Source organism: Xenopus laevis, chromosome 8L (genome assembly GCF_017654675.1).
Source record: "Xenopus laevis strain J_2021 chromosome 8L, Xenopus_laevis_v10.1, whole genome shotgun sequence".
NCBI lineage: Eukaryota > Metazoa > Chordata > Amphibia > Anura > Pipidae > Xenopus > Xenopus laevis.
The window spans coordinates 122,278,104-122,292,790 of NC_054385.1; the positions used below are offsets into that span (position 1 = coordinate 122,278,104).

At 40.2% G+C, this 14,687-nt stretch overlaps 1 protein-coding gene across 1 annotated transcript; it reads right to left on the reverse strand.

The window, feature by feature from the left end:
- Positions 1-516: 516 nt before the first annotated feature.
- XB5960289.L (provisional ortholog of Fc receptor like 4 L homeolog) lies at positions 517-5,917 on the reverse strand. Its single transcript, XM_018231667.2, has 5 exons — positions 5,759-5,917; positions 3,903-4,160; positions 3,172-3,423; positions 2,772-3,053; positions 517-1,299 (listed from the first exon to the last, which is right to left on the reverse strand). The coding sequence occupies exons 1-5, from the start codon at positions 5,787-5,789 to the stop codon at positions 1,172-1,174; spliced, it is 951 nt and encodes a 316-aa protein (XP_018087156.1). The 5' UTR covers positions 5,790-5,917; the 3' UTR covers positions 517-1,171.
- Positions 5,918-14,687: the final 8,770 nt, after the last annotated feature.

Genomic DNA, 14,687 nt, shown 5'->3' on the forward strand with positions numbered 1-14,687 from the left:
CCATACAACTTTAAATTTCCCACCGTATGCAAATTAACCTGAGCAAAAGACCTCTAGCGAATTTGCGCTAGGCAGAGATGAACGCTAGCGCATCTTCGCTTTCAACTGCTCGCATTGCCGAAGTAATGCTAGAGAAAAGTTGCCAGAGTTTGGCGCCCGTGGTAAAACTCTGCATTTTAAGCGAATTAGCGTTGTCTGACGAAGTATAGTGATGGGCGAATTTGCGCCGTTTTGCTTCGCCGAAAAATTCACGAATTTCACGCGAAATTTGCGAAACGACGAAAAATTCTCAAAACTGCGTCGGCGTCTCGTTTTTGACGCCGGCGCCCGTTTGTTGATGCCGGCGCCCGTTTTTTTGACGCCAGCGAATTTTTGCCGCGAATTTTCGCGGGCGTTTTGCGAATTTATTCGCTGGCGGCGAATCGGGCAAATTCGCCGCATATTCGCACCTGGCGAATAAATTCGCCCATCACTAACGAAGTGTAGTGATGGGTGTGAAACGGACGCTGGCGACTGGTTAGTGAATCTGCCCCTATGTGTTATCCCACGTGGAGCAGCACATTTTTGAGACATGAAGAACAAGCATATTTTATAGCTTTTTAAATTACTGGCACAACGGGATTCTAGTAGTTTAAAAAGTATTTACAGTTTGTACTTTCCAAAGATAAAATAATAGACTTGTGATTAATGTTTATTCATCATCCCACGCATATAATTGGACTGAAAGCAAACAATAATGCCCCATGGGTATTTGGCTTATTATTAATACTTCTTCTATATTTACTCTGGAGGAATGACAAAGAGTCTTGGTAAACTGAATCTTAATAACAGACCTTGCTGTCTGGCTACAAACAGTAGACCGCAGAGTCCAATTTTGGTTACATACGAGTTTTATATGTGACGAGGCTGGAAAATACACCCTTCAAACTCATATCTGCTCTTATACCATTCCTACTTAGGTACAAGGTGGTCCACAATAAGGAAGGCAACAGCAATGAAATAAAGAAGATCCAATCTGTCTCACGTGGGAATAATCCTGACTCACAATATGACAATTACTCCAGGCTCTAGATCCCCTTTGCAGCGTGTGTATTATTTCACAAACAATACAGATTTTTTTTGTAGACGTTATTCAGTCGTTCTTTTCAGCTGTCTGTTGTTTCTGTTTTTTTTATGTATTTTCCCTTTTCAAGTGGTTGCAGACGAAACATAAACAAAGAACTGATAGAAACACAGACAAAGTCAGCCGAATCGCATTCTGCAAGGTATAATCGAGATGAACTTCGTTCTGTTGAAACTCTGTTCAAAAGAAAACATTTTTTGATAAAAAGTCAAAGTAATATATAATGTTTGATTCTTTAAGAATTACCATTATGTTCTGCCTATGCTGGCATAGTTTTCTGGCACCTGTCTGTAAGGGGAGTTATGGGATTTCCCTAGTACACTGATAAAGTAAGATGCTCTATTGGTGCCTAATGTTTCAGCAAAGCCTTCGAGATGCCTCCTTGCTGGAGCTTTGAAGACAAGTGAGAACACCTTATTTTACCAACTGCCTTGCACTGCTCATGATAAATTTATTTGGAAAACCTTAATCAGACCTTGGGGCAAGGGCGAGTGCAGACATAGCGACTCAATATATTGAAATCTCTACTTGCTGGAGAATGGCAAGGTTAGGAAGGATTAGGGCCTTTTTGACTATTGTCTGTTTGGTCAACCATTTTTAAAACCCATTCTACTTACCTGTCTTTCCCCTCTAACCAGGGTGCTTTTATGGGCAGTGTCAAACTGGATCATCATGGTCAACCTGCAAAATCTTAACCCACACCCAACCTTAACCCATAAAATATTGTCATTGTAGGACCCACACCCACATCCTCTGGCTTTGTAAGCTACTTCTATGTGCACCGCTGTTTCTAAGACACAGAATCTTCAGGAGCAGTGGAGGAATGTCCTTCCCCAGTCTGAATCGCACCCAAACCTTCAATGGTTGGCCAAATATCAACCCAAACCTGCCCAATTGTGATCAACCCACACATCACTATATGATGAGCCCATGAGACACCATGAGTTCAAGGTTCACCAACCACTAGTATGTTACAAGTATCTATGCAAACCAGTGCCAACATTAAAGGGGTTGTTCATCTTTAAATTAACTTTTAGTATGATGTAGAGAGTGATATTCTGAGACAATTTGCAATTGTTTTTCATTTTTTATTATTTATTGTTTTTGAGTTATTTAACTTTTTATTCAGCAGATCTCCAGTTTGTAATTTCACTTATCCGGTTGCTAGGGAACAAATTACCCTAGCAAACATGCACTGATTTGAATAAGAGACTGGAATATGAATAGGAGAGGCCTAAATAGAAAGATGAGTGATAAAAAGTAGCAATAACAATAAATGTGTAGTCTTACAAAGCATTTGTTTTTGGATGGGGTCAGTGACCCCAATTTGAAAGCTGGAAAGAGTCGGAAGAAAAAGGCAAATAACTAAAAAAAACTATTAAAAAATAATAATGAAGACCAACTACAACTACAATTGCCCATACTATAACATACTAAAAGTTAACTTAATTTTTACTTGAAGTGACAACTTTGGGTGGATATGCAACATTTCTGAAGTGAAAACACTGATACTGTACAACAGCTGCACTGAGCAATCTGATTGGATGGCAATGGATTTAGTGCTAGATTTAGGGGTGCAGTGCCTTATTTTTGCCGAAGAATTTAGTATGTATAGTACATTACAGTACAACCCATAGTAACCTCTCACCTTTAATCTGGATATACAATGTATTGCTGATTTTCTTAATTCTGCTGGCAACAGCTTCCACTTCACACGTGTAATACCCGGACTGTTCCACCCATGCTCCCCTAATGTGCAGCTCATTGGATGGCTGTATGTCCTGCATGCTTCGTCCATCTTTGTTGAAAACAAATCTGAGCTCTGTACTTCTTCTCGCAGGGGTGAGGGTAGAACTGCATGTTACTGTCACATTAGCCCCAACTCTTGTCTCATTGGAACTCACTTGTATGTGCGGCTTAGAGAAGAGATCTAAAAATAAAAATATATATGATATAATAAGCTATATAATTGCAGAAAATGTCATTTTCCACATGGAGCAGAAGACAGGATAGAGTTAGACGATCACAGGGGCAGAATCTGTATTTACCTTTCACAGAAATAAAGGCTTTGTCGGTAACAGGCCTTGCATTAAATATGCTCTTTGAGCAACGGTAGGTCCCAGATGTGTTCTTATACACTGTTCCCAGTGATAAACTTGAGTCGCTGGATGAAGATTTTAGGGCGGTGCCATCCTTATAGAACGCCGCACCACTTGAAGCTCCAAAAACAGGGCTATGGCATCTCAGGATCAAGGAATCACCTTCATAAACAGTCGGAGGAGTCTGAAGGGTGACATAACCTGCAGCAGTGACATTTTTTAAAGGATGAGCAAAGCACTTCCATGATGGATACTGAGTGCCCCCCCATATATCTGTGTTCTATGACTGACACATCTTCTTCTATCAGACACAGCTCACCCTAATGATCACATGAAGTTCCATTTGTAAAGGTGGCCACACATGGGGTGATAAATGTTGCCAACTATGGTGCTCCAGACTTATTGGGCCATCTATGGGGCCTTTTTCTGTGGCCTGCTCAACCAAAAATCTCATTGTTTGTTGACTGCACCAGTATTTGGATGTGGTCCTCCACAAACAGGTCCCACAGGCCTTTAGTACGATCTGATCATTGTTAGTGACAATCTAATCATTGGCCCAGCACATGAGTGGCAAGATTGGGCAAAGATTCACTTCTTTAGTGACCTTATCAAAAGGAGTGGGTCTTCACAAGTATGCCCAGCAGAGAAGGAACAATCAAAACTTACAACAAATAACTCACCTTCAGTCACTTCCAGCCTGACGGCTTCACTTCTCTCACTGGTTCCAGTCTGGCACTGGTAATCCCCACTGTTAGCACCCAAGGCAGCATTGATATAAAGACGTTGCCCAGAACTTATTCTCTTGTTGTCTCTGTACCAGGTATAGGTCTGTTTTCCCTGCTCAGGAGAGGCCATGTTACATGTCAGGGCTATGGACTCTCCAAAGACTATTTTGGCCACATCCGGTTGAAAGGAAACCCAAGGTCTGGCTGTGACACCTGCAGAGTGATAAATATCTCAATCTTAAGAGAGAAAATACTTCTAGGCACTTATCACTATCCAGTAACCTTATGCCTGGGAAATGACCTCAAATAGGTGAATGGAAGACATCTCTTTAAAAATAGGGACGACTCCCCAGGGAGTAAGATTAAGGTTTTAGCAATAACTGTTAAACCAAACCCAAACCTTACCTTCAATGGCCTTTAGCCTTTCATATATGAGAGCTAAATATAATTTACCCTAATTTCCCTTATCTGGCATCTATTTGGTTCCCTCTACCTTAGCTTGTTATAGGGATCCCAGCATTTCATTATCCCTGATTGCCATCTAGTGGAGGTAATGTGAAATAAATGCCACTATTTGGTTCATTGTGGATTTCCTAAAAGCATACACTTGAACGAGCAGTGAAGTATTTTAACATGGAATGTCATTTGTCAAGGCACATTAAGCTCAACTGTCCTAACCTGTATGAGGAGTCAAACTTGGCTTTTAAGTTTATCTTAACACCCACACTGTTGCAGTCATAATTTATCCACAATTCACATTTGTTTGCACAATTTATATTATCAACTGGCTAATTCTATATATTTTTTACAACAAATTACATGCTCTCCCTCAGGATAAATAGTCCTGCTTTGTGTACAGGCATTCCTGCCCTCCATATTAAGGCTCTTCAGATGTAATCATTGTAACCAGGTCTAGTAACCCATAGCAACCAATAAACCCCCTCCACCACTTAACTCAAGATGCCAAATCAAATGTGTGAGCAATCGGTGTTGGTGGGGGTTGCACACCACACAAGAGGATTTGATCCAGGATCTCTTCCTTAGGATATTCTGGGGGTGGGGGGCAGCGAATCCGATGATCAGCTAATTGTTTGCTGTGAGTTTCTGGACTGGGTACAAGATTTGTAACTTTTATTATATTACACAAGTAGTTCCCGAACTGAGAGGCTGCTGGGAGCAGTGACAGGGTGTAGAATTAACCAGTTAGGGTAAAATTTGTGGATAATGCGTATACACTGTGACATACTTTTAAAACTCATGAAAGTCAATAAGGTGAGGTTTGGGGTGAAAATATATTTTTAACAATAGCTGAATGGCTAATGCACCTATTTTTTGTGTGTATCTTATCCTTGTGCTAAGGGGACCCAGCCTGAAGGTCAGTTAGGGGGAGATTTGGGGTGAGTACTTATTTGTGCCCTGGGTACCCCTGGAACTATAGCAGGGTGACTGTAACCCCAATGTTTCTATATATCTGTAACCTTGTTATGAGCTAAGGGGGCCCAGTCTGAAGGTCAGTTAGGGGGAGATTTGGGGTGAGTGCTTATTTGTGCCCTGGGTACCCCTGGAACTAGCAGGGTGACTGTTACCCCAATGTTTCTATATATCTGTAACCTTGTTATGAGCTAAGGGGGCCCAGTCTGAAGGTCAGTTAGGGGGAGATTTGGGGTGAGTGCTTATTTGTGCCCTGGGTACCCCTGGAACTATAGCAGGGTGACACCCCAATGTTTCTATATATCTGTAACCTTGTTATGAGCTAAGGGGGCCCAGCCTGAAGGCCAGTTAGGGGATGAAAGAAAAGCAGCGGTACTTACAGACAAAGAGCAGCATCACCTGCACAATCATAGCAACTCCCTGGTGCTCAGACAAAGCAGATTCTAAAGGCAGAAGTTGCGATAGAAGAGCTTTTCCTCTTACGGAAACCCAGCCCCTGTCTATGAAATACTTACATTATTTTGTGGTTTTTTATTCAGGATATGCTCAAAAGTGCAACCCACAAGTCTAACCTCAATGTAAAATGTGGTCTTCACAGGAGAACCAACACAAAACCTTCTCTGGTTTATCAGTGTAAATTCAGCAACGACTGGTGGTATTTCTTGCAGTAGGATTATTAATACGATGGGGCTTGGCTTCTAGTTGGGAGTTGGTCATGGTCTGAATGTTCAGTTGCAGAAACACTACCCTCCTACCCCCTACATTTCATTATTGAAAGAGAAACAATGTAGACCAGTGATCCCCAACCAGTAGCTCGTGAGCAACATGCTGCTCTCCAACCCCTTGGATGTTGCTCTCAGTGTCCTCAAACCAGGTGCTTATTTTTGAATTCCTGGCTTGGAAGTTAGTTTTAATTGCATAAAAACTAAGTATAATGCCAAGCAGAGCCTCCTGTAGGCTGCCAGTCTACATAGGGGCTACCAAATAGCCAATCACAGCCCTTATTTGGCACCCAAGGAACTTTTTCATGCTTGTGTTGCTCCCCAACTCTTTTTACATTTGAATGTGGTTCACAGGTAAATAAGGTTGGGGACCCCTGATGTAGACCAACCCTGATACACCTGGCCATACCCAGTTATTTATACCCAACAAGCACCCAATCTACCCGTCCACTTACTGGTATGCTTTAATTTTTTGGGGATTAACGCCCTGAAAGGTATGGGGCGTCTTCCATATGTACAAGCTACTGTTTTATTGTAACAGGGAATAAGGAAATCGTTTTTAAAAAATTGGATTGCTTGGGATAAAATAAAATCAGGTCAAGTCAAGAAAGATTTCTTAACATCTCTGACGCATACAGAACATGTACAACGAGATGAAATTACAAGTTACATATTTCTCCCACCCGGCTCCCAACCAGACACACACACCTAATTACCACACCCAGTCTATGGAGTCTATGGGAGATGTCCTTTCCATAATTCAGAACTTTCTGGATAATGGGTTTCCGGATAACAGATCCGATAACAGATCCAATCCTAATTAATTCTCAGCCAGCTCTTCTTGCAAAGCCAGCACCCTGACATAATGTCTAATACAAGCCAAAAGGATAGACTTTTAGTACAGGGATGGGAAACGTTTTCTGGAAACCCGTTATCCAGAAAGCTCCAAATTAAGAAATGACCATCTCCCATTGACTCCATTTTATCCAAATAATCCCCATTTTTGAAAATGATTCCCTTTTTCTCTGTAATAATAAAACAGTAGCTTGTACTTGATCCCAACTAAGATATAATTAATCCTTATTGGAAGCAAAACCAGCCTATTGGGTTTATTTCATGTTTACATGATTTTCTAGTAGACAAGTTGGAAAATCTAAATTGCAGAAAGATCCATCATCCAGAAAACCCCAGGTCTCATGCATTCTGGATTAAAGGTCCCATTCCTGTACTTAAAATAGCAGTGTTTCTGTATGGAATGGTTCCTTTTGTGCTACTATTAAAAAATTTATATTTTTCATGAAAAGACTTTGTGTATTAAATATACTGATTTATGCTTAGGAGGAGATAGACTCTAGCGGTACTTCGCTCCCTAACGCCAGGCGAATTTGTGCTCTGGCGAATGAACGTAACTACGCAAATTCACTAAGATGCGGATTTTAGCCAGACTTTCCTTCACAACCTCAGACCAGGCGAAGTGCAATAGAGTAGATAGGACTTCCTAAAAAAATAGTCACAAAAAACGCTGGTGTCTTTTCCTTTTCCATGGTGATTTTTTTTGGGGTAAACGGCTTCCCCCCTACATTTCCTAACATATGGCACATAAACTATACACTGGGCTCATGTGTAGGGCAATATAACAACTTTATTTTATTTTATTAAGGTTCCCTGGACTTGTGTAATGTAATGTATTTGCTGCAACATATACGTCCATTCAACTTTAGCTTCCCGCCGTATGCAAATTAGGTAACGCTAGCGCAACTTCGCTTCAATTTGCGCAGTAACGATAGCGCAACTTCTCCAGCGTTCAGTGCCCGGGACGCAACTTCGGATTTAAGTGAATTAGCGTTGTCCTGGTGAGTCTACGCCTGGCGAAGTGTTGCGATGTGAGCGAAGCCGTCGCTGGCAAATTTTTTTACACTTGAGAAAGGGCATTGAAGGCCTGAAACATGTTGTGTATAGCAGTTTGCAATAAATGAAAATCACAAGCAGTTAATCGGCATTGGAGTGCTCTCCTTTTTCTCCTTTATATGCTGAATTTGTTAGTGAATTTGGCCCCTTGTGTCTACAAATCTGCACTGAATGAAAAGGCAGCTGTGAGCTAATGCCTCCTGCTTCTCGTTACGTTGCACAAACATATTGCATATGCCCAGACTGTCTCTAGGAACAGATGATGAAACTTCAACTCCCCTACCCACAAGCTGTCATTCATCATATCCGCTTGTAAGGCACATGGTGTAGTTTGTGTAAGTGTTGCGCAAAAGGAGAGCTTAAATGTGTTTAAAAGTGCTTTGCCTGCAGATTTCCGAAATTGCAATGGACAATGTTCAAGGGGGGGGGTTCACCTTTAAGTTAACTTTTAGTATGTTATAGAATGGTCAATTCTAAGCAACATTTCAATTGGTCTTCATTATTTATTTTTTATCATTTTTTAAAGATTATTTGCCTTTCTCTTCTAACTTTTTCCAGTTTTTAAACGGGGGTCACTGACCCCATCTAAAGACAAATGCTCTGTAAGGCTACAAATTTATTGTCATTGCTACTTGTTATTACTTATCTTTCTATTCAGGCCTCTCCTATTCATATTCCAGTCTCTTGTTCAAATCAGTGCACAGTTGCTAGGATACTATGGACCCTAGCAACCATATTGCTGGAATTGCAAATAGGGGAGCTGCTGAATAAAAAGCTATATAACTCAAAAACCACAAATAATAAAAAAAATAAAAAACAATTACAAGGGCGGAAACCCCTTTAAATTATGGGTATAAGGAGAATAACATGCATGATAAATATTACAAAGATTTTACACAGTTTGATAAATAGGCCTGTAGGAGAGTACCCGAGGCAGCAAGAAGTATGGGCTTAAAGGAAAACTAAAACAGAGCACCTGTTCGTGTGGTATATTGCCTTATCGTGAGGGCTCATTGGTGAACACAGGTGTTAAAGAGGTTGTTCACCTTTAAATGAACTTTTATTAGGATGTACAGAGTATATTATGAGACAATTTCAATTGTTTTATTTTTTTATTATTTGTGGGTATTAAGTTATTTAGCTTTTTCTTCTAGTTCGAAATTTCTGCAATCTGGTTGTTAGGGTCCAAATTCCCCTAGCAACCATGTATTGATGTGAATAAGAGACTGGAATATGAATAGGAGAGGGCCAATAAGAGGAGTAATAAAAAGTAGCAATAACAATACATTTGTAGCCTTGCAGAGCATTTGTTTTTTTAGATGGGGTCAGTGACCCCCATTTGAAAGCTGCAAAGAGTCAGAAGGAGAAGGGAAATACTAATAAAATAAATAATGAAGACCAATTGAAAAGTTGCTTAAAAGTGGCCATTCTATAACACACTAAAAGTTAACTCAAAGGTGAACCACCCTTTTAAATATGCAGCTACTCATAGCAACCGGTCATCAATAAGAAAACAGTAGGATCGTTACTGCAATAGTTTAATTACCTTACTATATATCAAGAGTATAGTTAAATAAAATACACTGAAGAACATGCAGGTAGAGCTTCTGTGTAGTTTATTTTAAAGATGTCTAGCACTACATGTTTCCGACCTCATGGGTTCTTCCTCTGCACCAGACTCCATGAGGTCTGAAACATGTAGTGCTATGCATTTTTAAGGAAAACTAAAGCCTAACTAAAGAAGTAGCTAGAAATGTTATACATTATATTTTGTGCTTCTGTACCAGCCCAAGGCAACCACAGCCCTTTAGTAGTAAAGAGCTGTGTCTCCAAAGATGCCCCAGTAGCTCCCCATCTTCTTTTCTGCTGATTCACTGCATATGCTCTTTTTACTCCAGGGGCATCTAACTACATATGAATGTACACTGTCCTGACAAAGGGATTTACAGTTTAAATGTGGCAGCCGCAAATTAGCTAATTCCTGATTAATTCTTCAAATTCTTTCAAACTGGTTGGTAGACCCCCAAAAAATTGAGATTGAACTCGACTGAGTTTTATTTACAATCACTAGGAAAAAAAATGGAAAAAATGATCGAATCACAGTCCACTTTTATTTAACTTGTTCATTAATGACTTAGGGGAGGGTGTTGTAAGTAATGTATCAGTGTTTGCAGATGACACAAAATTATCCAGCCCAATTAATTCCATCCAGGATGTGACACTTGCAACACGATCTTGACAAACTGGCAATCTGGGCAGCTAAGTGGCAAATGAGATTCAATGTTTGTTGATAAATGTAAAGTCCTGCACCTGGGATGTAAGAATATCCACTTATACCCTTAATGGGACTGTACTAGGCAAATCCATTATGGAAAAGGACCTTGGAGTCCTTTTAGATGATAAACTTGTCTGTAGCAAGCAATGCCAGTCAGCAGCATCAAGGGCAAATAAGGTCTTGAGCTGTATTAAATGGGGCATAGAGTCAAGGGAGGAGGGGGTCATTCTTCCACTGTATAGAGCACTTGTAAGGCTCCATCTAGAATATGCCGTACAGTTTTGGTCTCCATCACTCAAACAGGACATTATTGTATTAGAGAGGGTACAGAGAAGGGCAACTAAGCTGGTAAAAGGTATTGAAAATCTTAGCTATGAGGAAAGACTGGCCAAATTGGGGATGTTCGCGCTGGAGAAGAGGCGCTTAAGGGGGTGATGTGATAACTATGTATAAATATTAGTGATGGGCGAATTTGCGCCGTTTGACGCCGGCGCCCGTTTTTGACGCCGTTTTTTAGAAAAAAATTTTGACGCTGGCGAATTTTTGACGCCGGCGAATTTTTGCCGCGAATTTTCACGGGTGTTTCGCGAATTTATTCGCTCGCGGCGAAATGCGCAAATTCGCCGCGAATTCGCGCCTGCCGAATAAATTCGCCCATCACTAATAAATATATAAGGGGATCATATAATAATCTCGGAAGGGGTTTGTTACAGTGAGAGCTGTGAAGATGTGGAATTCTCTCCCTGAATCAGTGTTTTTTTTTTCCTTCCTCTTGATCAACTGGCAGTTAGGCAGGTTATATACAGACAGTGTCGGACTGGCCCACCGGGATACCAGGAAAACTCCCGGTGGGCCAAGGTGTCAGTGGGCCCTCCTGCTTCTAAATATTTGGCTTATTTCATGGCCATTCCCTTTTTCTATGAGAATAAAGAGGCTAAATAGATGGAATAATATGTTATAGTATGGAAAGAAAAGAGAATAGGAGAATAGTGGTTGACTAAGGAAAGGAAGAAAATAATACTTCGAGTGGGCCCCTGGTCTAAAGGTGTTTGAGTGGGCCCCTGGTCTAAGGGTTTTTGGTGGGCCCCTGGTGTCCCAGTCCGACACTGTATACAGACTTAAAAGGTTGAACTTGATGGACGTGTGTCTTTTTTCAACCTAACTTACTATGTTACTATGTATGTTACACAATTTCATAAATTCTATTAATGACATCATATAATAAAAATTCACAAGAATAAAAAAGTGTGTTTCACAATGTAATAATGTTTATTGTTATGGTTTGTTACTTTGCAACATTCAATTGCTCTGTTATACATATTTAAGCTTGAAGGTGGCTAAGTTGTTTTGAAGCTACAGTATACAGTATATGGTTAAACCTCAATTTTACATACTCTGATTTTCCCTCATTTTACACCATTTTTTGTGGTCCCATCATTATTTAACACATAATAAATGTAAGTGATTTTACATTTTCACAGGTTTTACCCCCCTGAAAAATGTAACATGGTTGTGGTTCTACTGTAACTGCTTTTTCAGTGGACTTTTTAATATATACACTCCGAGGCAAATTTACTTATGGTCGAATATCGAGGGTTAATTAACCCTCGATATTCGACTGTCGAAGTTAAATCCTTCGACTTCGAATATCGATGTATTTAGTGCTATTCGTTCGATTGAGCTTTTAGGTGGCGAACTAGGGTGTCAAAGTTTTTTTTAAGGAAACAGTACTTCGACTATCGAATGGTCGAATTCAAAGTCGTAGTCGGAGGTCGAAGTAGCCCATTCGATGGTCGAAGTAGCCAAAAAAAACATTCGAAATTCAAAGTTTTTTTTCCTCTATTCCTTCACTCGAGCTAAGTAAATGGGCCCCTCCATGTTAGCACAAATAAAAACAAGCAATCTCTTTTTACTATGTGTTGGAGAATTACATCTTAGCTATGCAGTGAGTAGTGAGTTGCAATATTTATTATAATTAATAATAATAACAACATGTACAGTATTTATAAAACGCCAACATATTCCGGAACAATGAAAATTAGATGGGTGTAAATATCAGACATACACTCTACATACAAATATTGGCAGGAAAAGGGGCTCTGCTCAATAGAGCTTACAATCTAAAAAGAAGAAAGGGTTATAGGATGCAAGAGAGCTCATTTTTGTGACCCCCAGGCTCAAGACTATAAACTGAGCCTCTAGATCAATGGATACCAAACTGCGGGGCTGCCCCATATGGAGGTTGGAGCAGTGTCAGGACAGACTTTGCCTGAAAGCCATTTAAAGTGAGAATTGGAGGAAATGTGATCTCATAGTTACACCTAAAAACCTTGAAAAAAGGCAGTTAGGGAGAAATGTGTGTCAAATTTATCTGCAGTCCTAGATATCCTTGAAACTATGCCTGAAACACTGATAATTTCCAACACCAGAAAAACCTGTGCACATAAATAAAGCTTTGAGTGTCAAATCAAGTGTAGGTTGCTTCATATTGGCAATTTTTTTTGTTAAACAGGTTTAGGGGATGGTAGTTTAGACAGCTCTTAATTGGCTCATTACTTTTAATTTTATCATGTTAACTTAACTCCAAATAATCCATACACAGGAACCTCTTCAGTCTTAAGAGAAGGAACACTCCCTGCCTTGGGCTGCTCTTACTCTTCTGTAAGTTAAATCAAAGGATTTTCACGGGCCTTTCCGAGATGGTGGATTTCAGGTGCGTATTTGTCTTCAGTATTGAGTATGTAACACCCTGCGTAATAGAAAAGAGAAAGACAGTCACAGATTGATGGCATGCCTTGTACCAGGTTCATAGATAGCATGATATGTACCTTATATACTGTGAGCTATCAATTGGAAAGATTAAGGGGCAGATTCACTAAGGGTCGAATTTCGAAGTTAAAAATACTTCGAAATTCGACCCTCGAATTGAAATCCTTCGACTTCGAATATCGAAGTCGAAGGATTTAGCGCTAAACGTTCGATCGAACGATCGAAGGATTTTAATCAAACGATCGAATGAATATCCTTCGATCAAAAAAAGTTTAGCAAGCCTATGGGGACCTTCCCCATAGGCTAACATTGACTTCGGTAGGTTTTATCTGCCGAAGTAGGGGGTCGAAGTTTTTTTTAAAGGGAAAGTACTTCGACTATCGAATGGTCGAATAGTCGAACGATTTTTACTTCGAATCGTTCGATTTCGAACGAATTCGAACGAATTTAACCAATTCGATGGTCGAAGTAGTCAAAAAATACTTCGAAATTCGAATTTTTTTTCATTCGAATCCTTCACTCGAAGTTAGTGAATCTGCCCCTAAGAGTGTGGCAGTTGAACCAATCATTACAAAGAAACATAACTCAACTCAAATCTAAATTCCTCTTGACTTTTAGAGTAGTGGCTACATAAACTGAACTGGGTAGATTTTGGATGGATGTTCTAAATATTCATGAAAGCTCAGCTTGAAGACCATTTGGGTAAGGCTTGAGGGATATATTATTTGCTGTTCTAGATATTCTTGGAATGATGGCTACTACAGATTTCCTATGTCTATAATCTTGCTATGAGCTGGAGTGCTCCTCACCAAATGGGGGCTTATAAGTTTAAACACCTCTGTTTTAGACTTTAATTTAGAGGGTTATTTATTGAAGTACTAATGCAAAAAATATGTGGGTTTTTTTACTTTAAAATATGATTTTTTTGGGGGGGAAAAACTCAAATTTTTCTGGATTTATTAAAGCATAATGCTGCAAAAAGTCAGAATCTGGAAATCCAGCATCTCAGAACTGCAGAGGTTGTATATAAAGTCCATGGGACTGGTCCTTATCCTTGTAAAGAACAGTCTAGTGGTGGTCTAGTGGGCCGGTGGGGATGCCCGCCACGGTGATCTTTTTCCTCCAAACGCCGGTTCTCCTATGGCGCGCAGTTCCGGATTTTACGTGCCGTGAATGTCGCCATGACGTCATTGAATATTTTTTGAATATTTAAAGGGGCTTTATATCCAAACTGATTGCTCGTTGTAGGTTCTACTTGCTAGTATCCTGGGTGTGATTTCTTGTGTTTGATTCCTGGTTTTAATCCCTGCCTGTCCGATTATTTTGAACTCTACCAATATTGACCCTTGCCTGCCTGACAATCCCAAACTCTGATTTGCTTGGTTCCTCTCTTATTAAGACCTGGCGGCATCCAATTAGCGGAGGGCCCTCCCGAAGTGAAAGGCGACTGCTACAGGCGAAAGGAGAGCCGAGACCAGGGAGACTAGCACTTGTTCTGAATTTAGGATGCTGGTCGGGACAATCCTATTGGTAAATTTCTGCGGTCTGAGCTGGTATTAGCCCAAAAATCTGACTATTTTTAGCTTTTCTGGCTAGAATCTGAAAAAACTTGGATTTTAGGGAAAAAGCCTGAAA